The 21,515-nt window shown below is 34.5% G+C and overlaps 1 protein-coding gene across 4 annotated transcripts; it reads right to left on the bottom strand.

The window, feature by feature from the left end:
• Positions 1-201: 201 nt before the first annotated feature.
• LOC149551851 (large ribosomal subunit protein eL13z-like) lies at positions 202-10,523 on the bottom strand. 4 transcript variants are annotated; one of them, XM_089787350.1, is made up of 5 exons: positions 10,434-10,523; positions 10,072-10,201; positions 9,825-9,958; positions 717-875; positions 202-625 (listed from the first exon to the last, which is right to left on the bottom strand). In XM_089787350.1, the coding sequence occupies exons 2-5, from the start codon at positions 10,178-10,180 to the stop codon at positions 404-406; spliced, it is 624 nt and encodes a 207-aa protein (XP_089643476.1). In that variant the 5' UTR covers positions 10,181-10,201; positions 10,434-10,523; the 3' UTR covers positions 202-403. The 4 variants fall into 4 exon arrangements, with proteins under 4 accessions (XP_089643476.1, XP_089643478.1, XP_089643477.1 ...); XM_089787352.1 differs by having other exon boundaries at positions 10,072-10,187; XM_089787351.1 differs by having other exon boundaries at positions 10,447-10,523.
• Between the last annotated feature and the right edge of the window lie 10,992 nt (positions 10,524-21,515).

Genomic DNA, 21,515 nt, shown 5'->3' with positions numbered 1-21,515 from the left:
TTTTGCATACTTCACAGTATCTGAGATATCAGTCACTTTGGTAAAATGTAAGTAAAAAAAATAAAATAGACTTATTCGATAATGATACTCTTTGACAACCACAATAACAAATTTTACGATACCCTAAGACCCCAAGGATGCTTTCTACATACAAAGAAGCCATATAAAGATGTGTCAAAATATGATCATGGGCTTGAAACATGTAGAAAGCATTATTTTGAAGATGTTAATTAGGAATATTCTAGAACGAAGTAATATCAAAATAGAACAAAATTCAATACAAGCCAGTTCCAGCTAACACTAACAAGAATATGCACTTCACTAAGAATTTGCTCCTCAACCAAAAAATATTTCACATTTTCAACCGTGAAAATAAACTACTGAAATACAACATTTAATCAGATCACTTTTTCTCATCCTTCTCTGCTTCGGAAGCCCTCTTCAAACGAGTTCCAGCCATTCGTTTGTTCATCCTTTCCACACGAAGCTTGCCATATGCTTTGAAGGATTTCATTTCATCAGTGACCTTTACAAGTTCAGCAGATGGTTTTTCTTGATGGATAGGCAAGTATGCACCCTGTACTTGAGTTGCAGTGGCCAGTTCATCAGGACTAGAATCGCCAACCTGCACATTAATTTGCAAAACTCATTCCATCTGTACATAGCATGAAAACACCATTATAAATAAATAAGAAGTCCGCAGAAATGAAACCTACCTTAAACTTGCGAGCACTTCTTGGAAAGACAACTAGCTTCGCCTTGTAGGTCTTCAATCGCTGAACATTAGCCTGGAGGCCTTCCAGGGAACGGTCTCTACGACGATGATCTACTGCAATTCCTATAGTGGGAGCTAACTTCTTTGGAATTCCAGCTGCCTGTTTGAACATTCCAAAGTCAACAAACACAAAAATATACTTTCCCCAGTTCTCAATTGTAATATAAGATACCTGTAGAATAATTGACCTGAACTTCTTGGAGAGTCTTTGGATCAGTCATATTTGCACTTAATTAGATGATTCGAGTTGAGTTTTAAAATAACAAAGGAGAGGATTGCAAGCAATTAGCAAGGCAAACAACACTGAATTTGTGGAAAAGTACCAAACCTGACAAATGCTACTTGTATTCACCCCAATAAATCACTGAACATGTATAGATACACAACTGGCAGCTTGCTGCTATATTCTTACCATGTATCCAAAATCTTTAAAGATTTACTTTAAATTCATGTTAGGACAGCATTTTTCTAGCATTTTAAATAGCAGAGAAGGGCATCCATGGTAGGCTTTGTTGTTAGATTCTATCCGTGTGTACCAGGCCTGTGATTGTGACTTACATGTATTTGGTTATTGACATTTATTGCATTAATTGGTACCAATTGTCATTGTAACGGCAGACTCTTGTTAGTCTCTCTGATACAAATGTCTCGGCTCCTCTGACTGAGAAGGTAATAAGCCAAACTCCTTTGTTGAATCATGTAGATATGTGAGTCTGAATAAGGAGCAACAGAAGTACGAGTCTTAGTTGGGTAGAAAGAATAAGATTCTCCATTTACTGAATCTGTATGGTCCTGTTGCCTGCATACAAATTTATCTCCTAAATATTTTATGTTTATCCAATGCACCATTGAATCTCTGAGTCTCCAAACAATCTAATGTATCAGAAAGAATCCCTTAGTAGCTGGTAATTCCAACATATCACCCTCCTGTATATTGGCTTTGTGTGCTAGCATCTGTCCCAAATTTGTATTCTGTGGTATCCTGGTGAGATCCTTAATGGATTCATAGTCAGAAAATGTCATTTCATTGATTCAGCTTCCCCCTTTTCAAGTAGAAACTGTCAACTTTGAGGTTGCCTATATATGTCTTGGTCTGTTTGTAGATACTCTGTAAAAGTGTAATGGAATTGTGTTTTGTTTGTTCGAGTATGGCTTGGGTTAGAATTGTATAAAACTTCATTATGAAGAAGATGGCCTTTTTAAGAATTGGTTTTACATTAGACAAATGGTGTATGAAAGTATAACCCATGGAGCATATTAGAACTAATCAGATATAAAAATCCATAAAGTGAAGTGATGGTGATCTGGGTGAAAGAGGGTAACAAATGGAGGTTCTGATTTTGCCAAAAAATAGAGCTCCATCAACTCCTTTCAGATCAGAGTCATGAATCCATTCAAATTTCAAAACATAAAATAGTCACTGTCGTGGTAGCAGGTCCTCTTGTTCGGGAAGAATCAAGAAAATAAAACAAGCCAATAAATTACAGACAAGACAACGCATTTCAGTCATTTCAAGTGTCCAACCTTCATGAATCAAACTAATTTATTTTTTTATATTAAGATAGTTTACAAACCAGGTGCTCCTTACGAGCAACAATTACAAGCTTATTCAAGCTCCTTGCGAGCAATCACACTAGCTCCTTGCAAGCAATCACACTAGCTCCTTACAAGCAACCACACTGGAAACAACAATTGTAAGACCAAGAGTCACAACTTAGAATTCACATTTTTACAATGAGACAAATACAACCAATGGAAGACCTAAAGTCACAATTTAGAACTCCACAAAGATTTCCCTCTTGGGATTTGAACCAGGGTGTTGACAATGAGAACTCATTGCTTAAACCAACTAAGCTAAACCCCTTGGACAATCAAATTAATTTATTGTCCATTAACAAAGGTAATATACACAAAAACTCAGATCATTATTCTCGATGTAAGACAAACAAACCATAATCATTGTTTAATAAAATAATGTCTTTAACAACTGTGCTGACATTGGCATTTGAAATTGCGCTGTCCCCTAAAATCTACAACATCAACATAAAAATGTTCTCCATAAGCATCATTCCTTTAACTAATTAACTCTGAAAGCATATATTGATCTTAGCTTGTTTTGTAGTTGCTAGTTCTCACATAATTCAATAGACATCAGAGTAGCCAGATATGGATACAGTGAATGTTGGATATTGTTCACATTTCCCCAACAAGTGTTAATTTTCCAACTGTTTTGGAGACTCTGTTTTAATTTCTTAAATCTGACATAAATCTAACTTAACTTTAAAAAACTTCAATCAAGAATTTTTTTTTACTTTTATTTTTTGGTCTACATGTACAAAGACTATACGATGACGAAGACAGATGAAATGTTCTTTTCTCTGCTACTTTTTTGGCATTTTGAATTTTACAGATTTAACAAAAAGTTGCTTATATGTTATATTTATTTAAGTTGCATGGGTATGTGTGCCCACACCCCTGGTACACATACCCACATACCCAATTACTGGGTACACATACCCATGTACCCAGTTACTGGGTATGCAGTGGAGAGGATCATAGTTAAAGACCTTGATTATTATTTCTGAAAAAAAAAATCAGTTTATTGTTTGTATATCAGCTTGTTGTTTATCAAGCGTATTTCAATACATTATCAGTTTGAAACTTTGATACAATGCTGATCAACAGTAAACTTTATCACTGTTCAAGTCAGAAGTTTATCATTTACAATAGCCAATATATCATTGTTATATGATTTATGATTTTTTCATTCATGTATAAAGTCTGTCTTCTCTGTTATGCATCTAAACAGTTATCATTTTTTATTATTACAAACATATAGCAAATCTGAAACTGAAAACAATACAGTACATGTGCAAATTTGATCACTGTTCTTGTTTTGAATAACCATTGCCATGACTCATAATTTCAGATCTTCTATAAATATTAAATTATATTTAAAAAGTTAAACATACCCAATTACCCCCGTCCCTATTCTGCAAAATAGGGGTACCGTGCCCATACCCATGTCCAAAGTAACCAAGTGCCCCCATCCCCATGCAACCTTGATCTAATGTTGTTTAAATCAAAATGCTAGGCATTTTTGGGTATTAAAGCTTACTCTTTAAATATAAATAAGAGTTAATAATGCATAATTGATTGTTTTTCCTTTACTAATTTTGACTTATTTTATCATAATTTTTTAAATTAAGTTCAAACTATTTTATATATATATATATATATATATATATATATATATATATATATATATATATATATATATATATATATATATATATATATATATATATATATATCTTTTGCTTATGTTTATATTTTACTGTGTTTTGAACGTAGATGTAACTGACATTATTGTTAATTTCATTATAATTCTGGTTTGTATATTTTGACATTATCTCCAAGCAGTACTAAATTATAGTTACAGTACTATATTTTCAGATTTTCTATCAATTATTTAATTAAATCAAAAGATAGCTTCTCAAACTTCCCATCTTCTATTTTGAAAAAAATAATATTAAAATTATCATAAATGAGTAAAATTCTTAGGTTACGAAGTTTCTCTTTTCCTCTATTCTCCAACAAATGTACTTTTCCAATAATTAGGAATTTTGAGAGACAAAAAAAGAAAAGAAAAAGTGGAATAACAAGTTAAAAATTTAAAGTTGAAACAAACTGTGACAATCTTAACTAGTTTATTTTTTTTTTTCTTGAACCATTTGTGTTAAATACTTAACAAATTATACCTGCACAATTTTTATTGCAAAGTTGTTGCTACTTGGCTAAATACCTAGGATACCGATTCGTCTGGAAATGCAAAGGCTTCCGCATCGGATGCGGACGGATGCGGGATGCTTCTGGAAGCCTTGTGGATGCTGGCCGGAAGCCACCTGTAGGCTCCCGGATGCGTTTGGAAGCCAGTATCCAGCTTCCAGACGCATCCGGGAGCCTGCGGGTGGCTTCCGGCCAGCATCCACAGAGCTTCCAGAAGCATCTGGGAGCATCCACGGGCCCAGCTGCATGAAAAGTGTAAAACTCATTCATGTTATTTATCTTTCCAGCATTCATGTTATTTACACACTGCTTATCTTTGTTATATATATACATATATGTTTTCTTTAAATGCCAAACTTTGATATTGCTAGTGCCTAGAATATTTGATTATTAAACAGTATGTAGATACAACTTTGTTTATGATGTATGATTCTTAATATTTGCTGCTAATCAAAATCTTTGACCAAAAGTATTCACGCAGACTGTATGTCTTTACTGGGTCTTCAATACTAAATACTCATCTCAGTTGTTATATATTAATATATATAGACATATATTAGTATATTTGATATTTCTTGCATTGCTTTGCATATATATATATACACGTTTCCTCCCGCATCCGCATTCAAAAAAATTAAAAATCCCCGCATCCCGTATCCGCTTCCGGAATCCGCTTCGGAATCCGCATCCGAATCGGTAACTTAGCTAAATACTAATAGAGGTCAAATTATTTTTTTCCACCATCCAGACCTGATAACAAAAGAGGTGTGAATTTGTCACTTACAGATTTCTACTCCATACAGTTTCCTAAACCAAATAGAGGTTGCTCAGTCTTACAATACCCTGAACAAAAACTCAAAAGCTTAAGGGGAGGGCACAAACCTTGTCACATAGGAGAGGATCTATATGTAAAGAACCTATTAATAAGATGACAATATTTGTCAACAAAAAGAAAATAAGAAATCATGCTTAATACCCACACACAACCATAATACAATGGGTTATGCTTGTACGATGCAGATCTAGTTCAGACATTTCCTAACTTTCTCACTTGTTTAAAATTAGGCTATTTGATTATCAGGACTGTCATCAAATGAGAACAGATGCAAGTTTTATTGGCAAGCCTTACCAGAGATAACCCTTTTGTCCCTTCATTGCTTAAATTACTATTTTTTGCTCACCAGTGTACTACCTATGCACAGTTTCCCTATTTAATCATCAAAACAGGAAATTAAAAAATCCGAAAAACAATGTTGACCTCTCCAAATCAATCAGAGAAAAAATCTCTCCATCTGTTGGACTAATGTTGCTTTAATCCATTTACATAGGCTTAGTGCCTACATAGTGCATTGTTAGTTTTTAGTAGCACATTATTTTAATATGTTCCTAATGCATTTCATATTTGTAGCTCATCCCCCGCTATCGCTTATGTCTACCTTATAACACCTCTGCTATTTATACAGGGTGTTTGTACATTTCAAATCATCTCAATACAACTATCTGCTCAATTGGCAAAATAATCTCATTGCTTCTCTCATCGGGAAGTTGGTCATTTTTAGCAGATTGTGGACTCCGTGTGGTTACAACAACACCGTTTTACTCAATAATCCCAAACAGAACAGGTGCAAATAATAGAACAAACTATTTAAAAATAACTTGCATGTTTTTATGGAAATCTAAAAGTGAACCCTCTGTTTTCAATGTTCATAACTTTATATTTCAGGTTCAGTGTATGTGCATGAAACAGTGAGAATTCTTACTACTTTAAGAAAGTTAGCTCCCAGTTAAATTATCAGTATTAAGACAAATCTACACAAGATTCATTTACACTAAAAGAAAAATGTACACCTAATGGACTACCAGAAAAATTTACTACACTTAGTAATCAGCTATCTAGTGCTTGGGCAAGGAAAATAAATTAACGGCCATAAATATGATCTACAAGCAATGACAGTTAACAATATTACACGCCATGCTTTTGATAGTAATCCTCAAATGGCAAGAATAGTTCCTTTAGATGCATCACTCATACGAATTTACTCTTTTTGGGATTCACCCTGCAGTGCAGCGATAGCTGTAATCTGTATTATCACAGAAGTCTTGTGGTCGAATCAAACAGCAAAATAGGAGGACAAGAAAAACATTTGCGTGGTCAAAAGACACTGACAAGGGAACTGTTCTGGGATCCACATCAGTCAATGGTACTGGCTGCCAATGAGTTGCACGCAGAGGTAAGAGACAACCTGGCCCATTTGGAGGTGACCACAACTTGCGGGTGACTCTGCATGTCCAACATTTCGGAGGGGTAAGGGGACAGGACATGGCAGTGGAACCACCAAAGGGGACATAAGGATTGTAGGGAGGTATAAGGAGATAATTTTGGTGAGAGAAGGAGTAGGCTGATGAAAAGGGAGATACAGGAGGAGCTTTGGAGTGATAAGGAGGGAAGACATAAGGAGTCAAAATAAGCTGCAAGAAACAAATCTGTGAGGCATTAATGCCTCAGACCTAGCAATATAATCACCTCAGGGATGAGGTCCCCCAAATGTGACCCAACTGATGCATGGCTCCAGTCAAAGACGTTCACTGAGGTGATCCAAAAGAATTACTCCTTTTGAAAAGCCTGACTGAGAAAATGGGTTTTGAGTGTTCTTCAAAAATTTCAGTCCTCCCTAATCAAATTAAACTTGAGATTAAAACATGAGATACATAAGGACAATGCAAGAATTCAATGCCCATATACGTATTATCCCCTTCTAAGATTGAGAATCCGATCAACAGTCAGAGGTCAATATGCAAGTGTGGCAAGAGACTGGCACAGGCAGCGCAAGTCAACCATTTCTAAGATTATATAGTAACCCTCCAGACAGATATGCTAGCCTAGACTTAAAAGGCTCCCTCCACACAGAAATGACTAAATAATTTAGAGTTGCTCTAAATAAAAACTTAAAAAGCCTACGTGTGCATAAGAAATGTTAAAGATGAATTTCAGAGCTATTGAATTTTTTGAAATCTGAAAATAGAATAGATTTGGCAGTCTACTCACAACCATCTCATGCAAAAGTGTCCAGCTAGGATGAATTTGGTGGTCTTGTGATCTCTTTAATGAATTGTCAACCACTATTTTGATTAATACACCGAACCTTAGTAATCTATGGAACACCTCACATGCAATAATATAAAAAACTACTCCCATTAAAGGGGTTTCTAAGGTTATCCATCAGTCAAAAGGGATTAGAACATAGATTGCACAAAACCTTAGAGATCTATGGAACGTCTCAGGTAAAATAATATAAAAAACTACTCCCATTAATGGGATTTCTTGGGTTAATCCACCAGTCAGCAGGGATAAGTACGTAGATTGCACAGCACCTGACAAAGGATGGATTAAATCAAATTTTGACAGAGCTTCAAAAGGAAATCCGATCCATGCTGGCTGTGTTGTAAGAGACAGTGCAGGCAATACTCTGGCCACAGGAGCAAAAATGATAGAGGACTGAACCAATAATGGATCCAAAACCCAAGCTGCCTTGCTAGCAATCAATTTGGCAAAGAGACTTGCGAAATCAAATTTCCATCTGGAAGATGACTCTGAAATCATGATCAAGTGCTAGCTAACCAGACATCTCAAATATGGAAGATTAAAAAGTATAATAACATCATAAAAAATTAGCTTATGAACGTTTTAAAAATGTATATTTCCCACATCTAAAGAAATACGTATAAGGTGGCAGATGCATTAGAAATTGGATGGAGCAATTTAAAATCCAAAATAACAAAGCAATGTGGGAGGATTTTCAAGGCCGAGAGGACAAAGTAAGTGAGATACACAAGATGGAGGATTACGTGTGATTTACAAGAGATTGATGGTTGATGAAATGATTTCATTTGCAACCGGACAATAGAGAAGCAGAGCAGAGAAAAGGTGGAATTGTGAATTTGACAATATGCGAGTCATTTTCAACTTATAGACTAAGAAACAACACATGTCTTTCCTGGGAAAGATTACAGAGATGCACTTGCAGTGAGTATTCAGTAATGGAAACGCCATTTTTCACAAATCATGAAATTGCTCCTGGATGACAATTTCTTGGCAGCAAATTATAGATACAGAAGGAATGTAGATATCACATCCACATTGTTGGCATGGCACTTGGAGCTCAGGAGCGACAACGCAGAGTGGGTCATGGAAGAGTGTGCAAAAGGAGTGATGCCATGGTCTCTATACTTTCATAGCAATAGCTTTTCTAGCTTTGAAAGCAGACAGTGATAAAGAATGCCAGAGGGCTGAAGTAATACCAATTGGGAAAATTTTACTTGGTACTGCAAGAGAAGAAAGCAAAGAGAGAGGAGTGTGGAGCCACCAAGGAAGAAATGGGCAATGAAAGTCAATTTTTCCAAGAAAGAATGCTGCCAAGGTTAGTGAAAGAGATAAAAATTGAAATTTAGTTAAGAATTTGAAATTTGAGTTGCTTTGTACGCTGTTTTAAGGGTACATTGTGCCAACCAAGGGCAACAAACATGTACTCTATTTTGTAGTGTTAGTTTTCTGTTGTTATGGAGCTTCAGATCAAAACACTGTAAATATTTTTGATGGGGGGTAGGAATATACGGCAAAGGATGCGCTGTAAAAGTGGATTTCATGTATGATCTGTAGAACTTATGCAAATTAACATAACCTCAGATCATGAACTTTATGCAAGTCAACTAATCTCAATCGTTCATCATGCCTTTTCTGATCAGAAATATATATATATATATGTATGTATATGTATATATATATATATATATATATATATATATATATATATATATATATATATATGTATGTATGTATGTATGTATATGTATATATATATATAACACTCAACTTTAGTGTTTGCTTGAAAAGCTGAATAGCAAAGGCGTATATACTATAATCAAGTTTAACATCAACCTTGCAGAGAGATAGCTCAAATATTTGAAACAGAGATACCATCAAATCCTTATAAAAACTCTAGTGTCTCTACTCCGTGGAGTTGTTAAATATGAATATTAATGGAAACGCACAGCCCAGATTAACAATATCAGATTACACCGCGACTATTATCACAATCGAAGCACTTAGCTCCAGAAAAGATTGTGACATAAATTAAGCACAATCAGACATCGATACTGTTTACGAATTTCGGCATTAGAAGAGTCTCAAAAGCACAGTTCAAATTCGCCAAGGTAATTTCTGAAAAAATCGTTAGCTATATCAACAAAAATATGACCTTACCTTAAGTTCCTCGAGCGAGAATCCCCTTCCAGCACGAATTTTCATGTTGTATCTTTGTGTCTGTCCGTGTACTATGGGACGGAGAGGACCAGCAGTAGGACGCGGGAAAATCTTAACAGCCTTCTTTTGACGAGCTGCAAAATTATTTTTATAAGATGCCAAACACAATCGAAAACCTTGGGATTAAATGCATCTAAGAAAATTGCATCCCTGTCAGAAAACAACTAGGCCACTATACTGATATTACCAGTGCGTCTCCTAGTCTTGCGCGCAGGCTGGTTGAACCAGGTCTTAACATAGCGCTGCCAGTGCTTCTTGAAATGCCCATTGGGCACAACGTTGTTGTGTTTCACCATGACTTACCTGTATCAAAACCCCTATGCATTTGAAAATAATTAATTTCTGTTAAAAAAGACTAAAAGCCAGATTTTCCAGAATCCCAAAAATGACACCTCACACCAGGAAGTGACTAAACCCATTAGCTCAGCAATTGTGAATTGGAAATACCCACAAAATTTGCTCAAGATTCATTTCAACTGTTCTAACATGTTTGCCGATCCAAAAAAACTATTCCTAAATGTTCAGAACCAATGAAATCGTGATCCATACCTTTCTACTTCACCTTCTACTCCAATCTGGGGAAGCTGCTGTTCGGCGAAACGTTCACAGCGATACCCTGCTCACAAGCTTTGGATAACTAAAACCCTAACCCTATATTTTGGGAAATATATGTTGAGAACGATATTAGGGCCCGTTTGGCAACGGGAATACCCTTGGAATAGGGATTTGTGAATCTGGATTCTTTGTTTGGGTGCAAAACATTAAAACAAGAATAGGAATACGAATGGAATAAGTATTTCAATTTTACCTTAAAAATGGGCTTATACAAATCCACAAAAATAGATGGAATAGGAATACTTATTCCTATTCCATACATTACTATGTTACAAAATATAAAATTTCGGGTCTGTGCCCTCAACTTTTCATTTCATGCGTTTGCTGCTTGTCGCTCATTTTTCCAACTTCTTATTGTCGATGTTGTCGATGTTGTCGATGCTCCAGGTGCCGAGCAGTGTTTTTTTCCTACGTTTTGGTTTTTGTTTTTATTATTCCATGTTAAATATCTGTGTCCGAATGTTTGTGTAGGGTTTTAGGGCAAGAAGCTTCTACAGAGGGTTTGGTCTCACGGCATTGGTGGATTTGGTCTCACGCATCGACGATTGTTCACAGGTATTTATTTTATTTTGAAGATTTGAAATCATTTTTAGTTTCTATTTGCTACAATCCAGTTGCAGCGTTTTGTTTGAAGATTTTAGTTTGTAACTTTGTGGAGGATTTGATAGATTGTAAATGCCAGAAAACTTACCAAATTTAGTTAACATCATTAAATCAGTTGTGATTGGCATCTCAATTTATATGCTGTCGCACCACATGTATGCTTCATTCCATGCTTGAAATTAGTGATTTGTGAACAGCTTGGCAGGGTTTCGGTCATTTTTCAGTTCATAATAGCTATGACCATATTGTCCCAAGGTTGCCATATAGATTGGACGTTATTGTTGACTGTGCTTGTATTGCGGCACCCCCATATTATTTTTCTTGCAATATTAAATAAGAATTTTGTAATCAAACTATATTTCTGCATATTTGTTTGTTGTGTGTTAATCTCTAGCATATATGCTATACACTTCACATGGTTTTCTGGATTACCTTACATCATCAAATTGATCAGATCAGGAGAGTAGAAAATTCCTTCAAACTTTGTGAGGATAGTATATTGTTGTGTTAATATCTTAATAGTCCATATAGGCCAGAGAAGGATTTTACTAGGGACATACACATCAAGATATTTCACTTCAAGTATCAAAGTTGTTGTTTAGTATTATAATCTGCAGTTAAGCAGTCTGTACAAGAGGAATTTGTGGACTATTTCAGTGTTAGGGGATTATTATCATTTGTCACCAGTCCATATAGTAGGGTTTGATTATTGCATTAGACTGTACAGTGACTGTTGTTAGTGGTTTCCAGCTTGTCATTAGACTATACAGTCCAATTTGGTTGTTGTTTATCTACAGTAGGTACATTAAAATTAAAGTTAAATCTAACAACATCATTTCATTTCTATATCTTGGCCTGGGAATAACTAGTATTTCTCTCTATATCAGTTGCATGAGTGCAGATTTGAGGTCTTATGCCAACCCTCTATTTTGCTAGGACATTGGTATTTGATTCACAGGACGCAAAGATGGGAGGATTTCAGGTTTAGTATTATAATACTAAACAACAACAATGATCAAAAACTAGGTTTCTAATGTCATCCTCAGTTAGTTTAACATTATAATCCTACTATTAGAAACATTAGAAACATTAGAAACCTAGTATCATTGTTGTTGTTTAGTATTATAATCTGCAGTTAAGCAATCTGTACAAGAGGAATTTGTGGACTATTTCAGTGTTAGGGGATTATTATCATTTGTCACCAGTCCATACAGTAGGGTTTGATTATTGCATTAGACTGTACAGCGACTGTTGTTAGTGGTTTCTAGCTTGTCATCAAACTATACAGTCCAATTTCGTTGATGTTTATCTACAGTAGGTACATTAAAATTAAAGTTAAATCTAACAACATCATTTCATTTCTATATCTTGGCCTGAAAATAACTGGTATTTCTCTTTGTATTAGTTGCATGAGTGCAGATTTGAGGTCTTATGCCAACCCTCTCATTCGCTAGGACATTAGTATTTGATTCACTTTGCACATGCTCTTTTTTTTCTATTTCTTAAGGCTATCTCTTTGGGGACAATATAGTGGTATTAGAGCCAGCTAGTGAACCACGACAAGAAATCAGGGAGAAAAGTCTACAGAACATCTTATGAGTTTGGTAAAGCAATTGCAAGATGTAAGGGAACAGTGTCAAAAAGCATCTACCATTAATCAAAATATGGAGCTCATTTTGCACACAAGACAATTCTCAGCCTTGTGGGAGTTTGAGGGTTTACTTAAGCCTCAGAGAGAAAATATCATTTGTTATTAAATGTCACATGAGCATATGGAGTTGGTTGCATTCCTTGCTTAATCTTAAGGTGAAAGTGGAAAGGTAAGATCATGGATCTAGTCACAACCTCAAAACATTGAGAATGAGTTAAGTCGTTGATTTAGTATTATTGCTCTCAATAACTTGAATACATTCTCGTGTTGATTGTTTCTAAAAAGAAAGATGTAAACTGGATCTGGGCAAAGTTTAAGTTAAACTTCATACCGAAAATCCTGAATTAAAATAGATAGCTTTGAGCAGATCATGTAAAGAAACATTTAGTGGGAAATAGAAGAAATGTAATAAGCCATTACTAGCTTATTTGTCTTCTAGTGAGTTTTTTTCCAGTAATCATTAGAAATTATTAAGCATTAGGTTTTCATTTTCTTAATATCCCCTTATGTGCAATAAGTTTTGTCGTGTATTTAGAGATTGATGTATTCAAACCACATGGATTGCTACAGTGAAGTAACCATTAAGGCTACTATTACTAATTAAGAACTTGCAATCTCTATAAATAATGTGACGAAGATTTCATTTTCTCATGACAGGTTATTACAGACAAGAAGATAATGAGAAGTTTTTGTGCTTTATTTGCCAATATCAATTCTTATGTCTGAGCAGTTGAATGTGAAGAAATTTTCAAAGATTTAGAAACCACTGTGATGAAATATTCCATAAATTGTTTTGTAGTGAGTTTTGTGCTCTGTAATGATTGGAAATTCTATTAATAGGAAAGTTCTTTGGGCTCAATTTCCCACTGTCATTGCCACCTTGCCCTTGAAAGCATTAATCTTATCATATTTGCAAGATTATGAACCAAACCACCTGTTTCAAATTGAATCTAGCTCTGTTTTGTTCTGAGTAATATTTAGGACTACAGATGTCATTTTCGGAACGATTGGAGACCCTTTCGCAAATACCTACAAGACATCATACTTGGGGTTAGAGTGCATTTCAATCCAAGAGAAATAAAAATTGTAGATTGTAGTTGGTGTAGGGATCACTGGATTGAAATTCATATGAACTTTTTGTTGTGAATGGTTCCATTTAATGTGGTGTGGTGGAATGTATTTTTAGTTGGATACAAATAAAAGGATGCAGCTATCCTAATTGTCAACATGTGTTCTTCATCTGTATGTAATTGACTTTTTGTACATTGTGTCTTCAGCATAGCTAGCGTCCAAACTAAATTAATTCACTTTAATAAAGTCATACCTATTTTAAATAAATGATTTGGCAAGTTTGAAGCCAAATTTAGTAACATTTCTAAATACTCTCCTCTCGTATGCCAAACTAGAGCTCTGGAAAAGGTTATAGACATCTGTCAAAGCATTTTGCCGAAGAATTTTTGACAAATATAATAGTTTGAAGTATCCCATATGCATTAAAGTGGCTTATTCTCTGTCAAAATGCCTTGAAGATACTTGAAGAATGGAAGGATCGTGCTATAGTTAATTATGTACCTTTCCAATTCTTAGCTACTCCTGCATCATATTCAGTCCTATAACTTGTTTTAGGTAAAATTGTAACGATAAATAGGTTACATATGGGGAAAATGTGTTTTCATGTTTTTGTGCTTTTATGTTTTTATGTTTTTTATGTTTTTATGTCAAACAATAACTCATTTATGTGATTATAGGTCATTCAATGGATCTTGCTAATGATTTAAAAGTTTAAGGAAGCATCATTAGGAATGTGAGGCCTCACCCCGACCCTTCGTAACCTTAGTTGTTACTTTATCATTTTGATACTCACGACTCGAGATGTCGAGACATTATCTGATGCTTAGAACATACTATATTATTTCATGTTGTGTGATGTTACTTTCAGATATATTTGATGATTGTCATTTAATGTTTCATGTATAGGTATGTTGATGAAATCAATAAATGTAGGATGGAGACATTGATGTAAGAGATTTTAAATGGTTAAGAATTAAGCAGGATGAAGAAACCTTTATTGATGTATGTTTTAATTTATGAGAATTTTTGATACGTATACATATATGTACATGTGATTTTTGTGGGACTATTGATGTGTGCAACGAGTGTGCAGATAATTTAGTTGAGAAACCCTATGGAGGAACATAACTGATCTCTATGTGTTAATTTTGGAAACCTTGTTGTTCATAATTCAAGTATTGTACTGTGAGATGTATGTATTTTCTTTCTGTGTTCAGTGAATGTTAGTGTTCGTAACTATGTTCTTTTAGTGTCGCTTAACACTCATAAATTGTTTATGTTCTTCAGTGTGCTAATTAGGGTTAGTTGTGTAACCTTGGACCCAAGTTGGTTTAAGTTAGTGTTAGTTTGCTTATTGGGTTCTTAATCGAGGTTAGTCATCCCTTAATCTGGATTAGTGCTTAATTTGCAATGTTAGAGTAGTTAGAAGGTCCTATTTTATTCCTAGATTTTGTTTGGCTCTAAACCTTTTTTCTAAGGCTTAAAACATGAAATTATTATACCCAAAGGGTATGGGTATGGGTTAGGGGTCTTTTCCAACCCCTAAGCCCCTTTTATTGACTTTTGAGGCCACTCAAAAAGTCTCCATTTTTCCTTTGTGCAAAAATTGCAAGTGGTTATCTTGAGTCACCTCATCTCACCTCTGCTTAGTGTATAACCATGGTGTGGGTTGAGTTAGGAGCTTCTAGATTTGTAGGTGGGTGGGTGTAGTTATTGATCCTTTTGGGTGGTTGAGCTTGAGGCTTATTTAGAGGCCTTTCTTGAACTAGTTGAGGTTGTTACCCAATCTCTACATTTAGAGAGGAGTTTTGAAGATTGAAGCAAGGAAGGGGAAACTCTACTCAAACTTGTTCATTGCCATTACCTCTTTGTGCAGGTAGGAATTGTCACCTCCCTTGTTCAGATTTCATTCTTGTTTCATGCTTATGCTACCTTGTTGTTGTTTCAATGTTTGTATGTTTGTGGGTATGTTGGGAAGCTTTGAAAACCATGTTATTTTTGGATGATTTCTTTTCATGTTTATGTTTGCAATTTTGAGATTTTTTTCTTGCATGGGTGTCTTGGTATTACTCACCCTTGGAGAGGGCAGAAGTGACCAATTTTGGGAAAGGTCTGTTTAGTCGGACTCCAACCAGTGTAGAGTCTCTTCTCAAGATGAGAAGAGGGAGAAAGGGTAGGGTGTTATGGGCCCCTACCTGTCAGTACAAACCTTGTATGATTATGGTATGTTGAAATGGAAGAACGGAAGTTCTTGGTTTATAGCCTCGATTGGGCATCTATTTGGTGTGTGCTTGACTTCTCCTAGTTGGAAGAATCCACCTTTCCCTAGTGTTGATTCATTGTGGATCATATAGTGATAACCTTGTGTGAATATGCATGGTTGAATTGTTCTTGGTCATGCTTGTTGTCACCTAATTAGAATTCTGTTCCACCCATGGTTCTAGAGATGTGTTGTAGAAATTGTTATGAATCCCTTAATGAGGGTCATGAAGAAAATTCAATTATATTGTTGAAAATTGGGATTGATATCCTATGTAAATTGGTATTTCAAACTTTGTTGGATTGGCAACGAAGCCAGGTTTTCTTCCTGATTCTTTCCCGGCTGAGCCCTTGAATCAGGTTTGCCAATAAAATTGGTGTTTGAATATAATTGCTTGTCATGTGATTTATTCGTGATTTAAATTTAGATGGATGAATCTCAAAAATAGGATGGAATTTATGATGTTCAATTTGGTAAAATTTCAAGTTTTTCCCTTATGTTGAAAATGAAAATTATGATCATGGATGTAGATTCAGGTTGCATGATTATTTGAATCAAACAATTCTTGCATTATTGATTTCAAACGGATAATCCATACTCTTGGTATATTAAGTTGTAATAAGTCCTTACAGATTTGCTTTGAAAAGAAAATTTTTATTCCCCTTTGGTTATCAATCAACTGAAAATGTTATACTTAGAAAATTTTAGACCAAAAAAAAAGAAGGAATATATATACTTGTCTTGTAATTTCTTTACTTAGAAAATTTTTCTTTAAAAAATAAATGTTGCAAGCGAGTAAAACTCTCTGCCTCTTATATGGGAGAGGCAATCAATTAGTTTTGTGCAACAAAGAATATTCTCTGTGATTCCTTATTTTTGTATTTAAATTCCAAAATTAATAATCAATAAATTAATTATGAATAACTAAAGTAACTTAATAATGGTCTTTAATATCCTAAATATCTAATTTGTTACCCATAAAACTTTATTACATTAATGCCTTATCTCCTTCTTGGACGTCAGTATGGAGGGAGGAATAAAAAAATGTTTTAAGTTTTTATGTAAGTCAAAGTCATCATGATTGATGACGTCACCGTCACCCTTGTCCCATCTCCTCTCCAACTGGGCGCTCACTTGTTTGGAAGCAAGGTTAGAGACGTCAGTCCATGGTGACATCACCCTGTACACCACCTCTTGTCTTGGTGCAGGGGTCGATTTGCCTTGGGGAGTGAGTGAAGGTTTTATTTTAAAAAAAAACAAAGCAAGCTTTGCATTCTGTAACCCACCCCCCCACGCATTGGAGGGAGCAGGTCTACGCTGGGACAGGCCTGCATCAACACGCAGGTGCATGGGGCAGCGCTCTGTCCTTGAGCGCAGGCCTCTTGTCATGGGGAATAGGGTAGGATAGGGTTAGGGAGGGGGGGGGGGGGGGGGGGGGGGGGCGAAGTTAGAAGGTTTAGGTTAGTTTAGGTGTGTTAGTAATGATAGTTAGTTTTTTTGTTTAAATTGTTATTTATAGATTTAAATTTGTATTAGTATTAGTGTTAGGATTAGTTTTAGTTTAGTATAGGGATTAAGTTAATTTAATATTTAAGTTGTGAGTATATTTTATGTAGGGTTAGCATTAGAATTTGTGGTAGTTTCAATTAGATTGTAATAAGGTTTTAATTTAGCTTTGGATTAATAAGATTTTAGTTTAATGTTTTTTTTTTTAATTTGATAATATTATCGGTATTAAAAGTATGTTAGAATATTTGTGTTATTTTAAAGTTAGTTATAAATTAAGTTAGTTTAGTGTTAAATTAAAATTAAATGTAATATAATTCAAATTTTAAATTTGTTAGTATTTTTAAATATTCATGGTAATATAATTTAGTTTCGAATATAGTTTAAATTTAGTGTTGATTAAATTTGGTATTTGATTTGTGATTGTAATAGAATTATAACGATAAGTTTAGATTTGTTATGAATTTAGTATCATGTTAAATTAATATAAATTCGTAGGTTCTATCATCATTTAAATTTGTGTAACTTTAGTGTTATACAAATATGATTTTAAACTAGTTTAAATGTATTATTGATTTATATTTAGTTAGTGGTTATTTATTTGATTAAGCGTATTTAGTTAAGTTTTTTTTTAGTTAAGTGTTTGGATGAGTAATTAAGTTTATATGTCTTTGCTTAAATTTTAGTTAGTAATGATTATAAATTTAAAATGCTTAGCAAATTTTTATATATTTTCTTCCTCAGGATTTTGAGCTTAAGACGTAATGTAGAGAACCTGTACTTGAAATGTTATCTCAATCATTTCAACTTAGAGCACTTTAATTAATAATTATAATTAAAAAAAAAAATTGTGTGTTTTTGCGCTCATAGTTTGGGCATGACAAGGAAGATCACACTATGGCGTGTACTTGCTATTTTGCTTGCCACCTAAGCAGTATTCATAGCAGCATCTTACGAAGATGCTAGAAAACATAAGCGTAAGCGAAGAAGAGCTACTTGTCCTTTCTATAAACGTATTATATATTCCAATGACACGGATTGTCATGATCAAATATGAATGAGTAGAGGAGCTTTCTTCAAGCTTTCCAATATTCTAATGGAGAAAGGGAGCATTCAAGATACAGTAAACATGAAATTGGAAGAACAATTGGTCATGTTCCTTCATACCCTTGGCCACAATCTAAGGAATCGTAAGATTGGCCATAACTTTGGCCACTCAGGAGAGACTGTAAGTCGCTACTTCCATAAGGTCTTGAAGGCTATCATATCACTCCATAGCATTTACTTTTTGCCCCCTTCTCCAACTACTCCTGTAGAAATTGCTGGCAAAGAGCGTTTTGATTCGTACTTCAAGGTACATCTCCTACTAACATGTATTTTGTTGCTTGAGTCCTAAGTATATTTGTATATATTTGACAATAATATTTTATACACTAGGATTGTATTGGAGCAATCGATGGAACCCATATACCAGCTACCGTTGATGTGGACAAGCAAACAAAATATCGTGATAGAAAAGGAAACTTGTCACAGAATGTACTAGGTGTATGTTCGTTTGACTACATGTTTCAATATGTTCTTGCTGGTTGGGAAGGGTCAGCTGCGAATAGTCGTGTTCTTGCTTTAGCTCTATCAAGAGCAGATGCACTACTAGTTCCCCCAAGTATCTTAAATCCTATAATTAAGGACTATATTATCATTTTTGTAATACGTAGTTTTAATGTGATCTCTAATCTATAACTTTAATACATAGTTTTTATGTGATTTCTAATCTATAACTTTTATATTCCTTTGTATAGGAAAGTTCTATTAAGTTGATGTTGGCTATCCAAATGTTCCTGGATTTCTCGCCCCTTATCGATGTACGTGGTATCACCTAAAGGAGTTTTCTAGGGCAAACCCAATCAACAATGCACATGAGTTGTTTAACCACTGGCACTCCTCTCTCAGGAATGTGATTGAGCGCACATTTGGTATTTTGAAGCAACGATTCCCTATCCTAAGGCATGCAATGTCCTATAATATCGCGACTCAAACGAATATCACGTTAGCATGTTGCATACTTCACAATTTTATTACAATAGAGGATGGGGTTGCACATGATTTGGAAATTGAAGATGAAGATGATCATGATGGGATAAATGTGCCAATCCTCGACACTTATGGGATGACTCCATGAGATAGAGATGAGTGGGGAAACTTTCGAGATGAAATAACATGAAGGATGTGGGAGGACTATAGACCTGGACATTATTTTTCTTTTTCTCTATTGACAATTTTAACTTCATTTCTAAAGAACTAGAATACTTGCATCAACACTTTATATAGACTGTTGATTCATTAACACTGATATATGATTAAATTATTTTGGATTGACATGAAATTGTATCGCCATTGATTCACCATTTACATTACTCTCATATGCATTATTGTTTTACTCTGTTTTATTTATAAAATGACTCTGATATGCATTATTCTTTTACTCTGTTTTATTTATAAAATGACTGATGTGTATTATAACATGATGTATAAGGCTGACTTGCAGCATTCTAGGTAGATATATGCTTGATATCTTCAACATTAGCTTCTCTATATGCCTGAAGCAATTTCTTAGCTTGTCCTCTTGATGTCTTCAGGAGAAACAACAATTGTAAGCTTCCCAATGAAATAATCTGAACTAATCTGAACCACGTATAAGAAACCAAGATATTTTATTGGAAGGTATGAAAACTCCAATGAAGTAGCTGGAGTCTTTATATCATGCACAGCAAGAATGCCAAGTGTCATGAAAAAAAGCTAAAGAAATAACTCACAACTTTTTGAGTATATATAAAGAAGAGTTCATTTATATTGATGTCCAGTTGATCATTTTAGCATTTAGACAGTCAATCTGAAGATGAAGAAGAGTTTATAGTCTGGTATTTCTATTTCTATTATATTGAAGATGGCCAAGGCAGTGTATATTGATTTTGTGAGTGTGTTCTTGTTGTTTTGCATGGCTTGTGGGGATTTACAGAGTGATGAAAAAGATGTGCATCTACTTTGCAAGAGCTGGAGCCATGTATTGGATTTCTATAAGGAACAGGAAAACAACTTATGAATGGTTGTTGTACCAATGCTAAAGAGGTTGTTAAGAACAATCCAAGGTGTTTGTGTCTTTTGGTAATGGACGCTTCTAATTCTTCATTTGGGCTCTCTCTTAACCAAACAAGGCTTTAGAGTTGGTTTGAATTGCTTGATATATGGTTGAATTTGTATTTAAAATCTATGGAAAAATCATACTAATGAAAAAAGTATTTGGATGCATCTAAATTTGCAAACAACTCTAAATTTTAAAATATAGAGAACACATATTTTTTTAATGCCTTACCTTGCATGATTGTTCTCAGAAGTCTTGGGGATTCAAACTTTTGTGTGCCTCTGGAGGAATCACCAATTAATCTACAACAAACTACTTACACCCAACCTAACACGAATGCATATTAAGTTTTCAGATGCGCCAATTTTTCTTAATTTTCTCAGTAGAAAAATGAAAAAGACTACTAGAAAAAAAGACAACCAATCACAAAACAAAAATTAAAATTAGAAAAATCATTTAAAAAGAAATCATTCACTATATAAGTGAAACTGTTTGATATTTTTAGGACTTTCAAGAAATGAATTAATAGAAAAAAAAGCCACTCAATAACTTTAGCCTCCTGCCTTGACCACAGGGACTAATGAATAACATTGTTAATAACCTCATGCACTAACCTGAACTAGAATAATAAATAATAATATTAGAATAACATGGATAACAACTTAAGATCTAATGTGGATAACATGGATGCATGTTTTCAGCTGAATTAATTGGCATTCATAACCCTAGAGGGTAGTTGTGTGCCAGTACGTATGTTTGAAAAACATAACAACCCCATTGAAAAAC

Source organism: Cupressus sempervirens, chromosome 6 (assembly GCF_028749045.1).
Source record: "Cupressus sempervirens isolate cs-2001-9-10 chromosome 6, ASM2874904v1, whole genome shotgun sequence".
In the NCBI taxonomy this organism is placed as follows: domain Eukaryota; kingdom Viridiplantae; phylum Streptophyta; class Pinopsida; order Cupressales; family Cupressaceae; genus Cupressus; species Cupressus sempervirens.
Note: the sequence above shows the minus strand (reverse complement) of the source record. Positions and strands in the feature narration are given on the sequence as shown.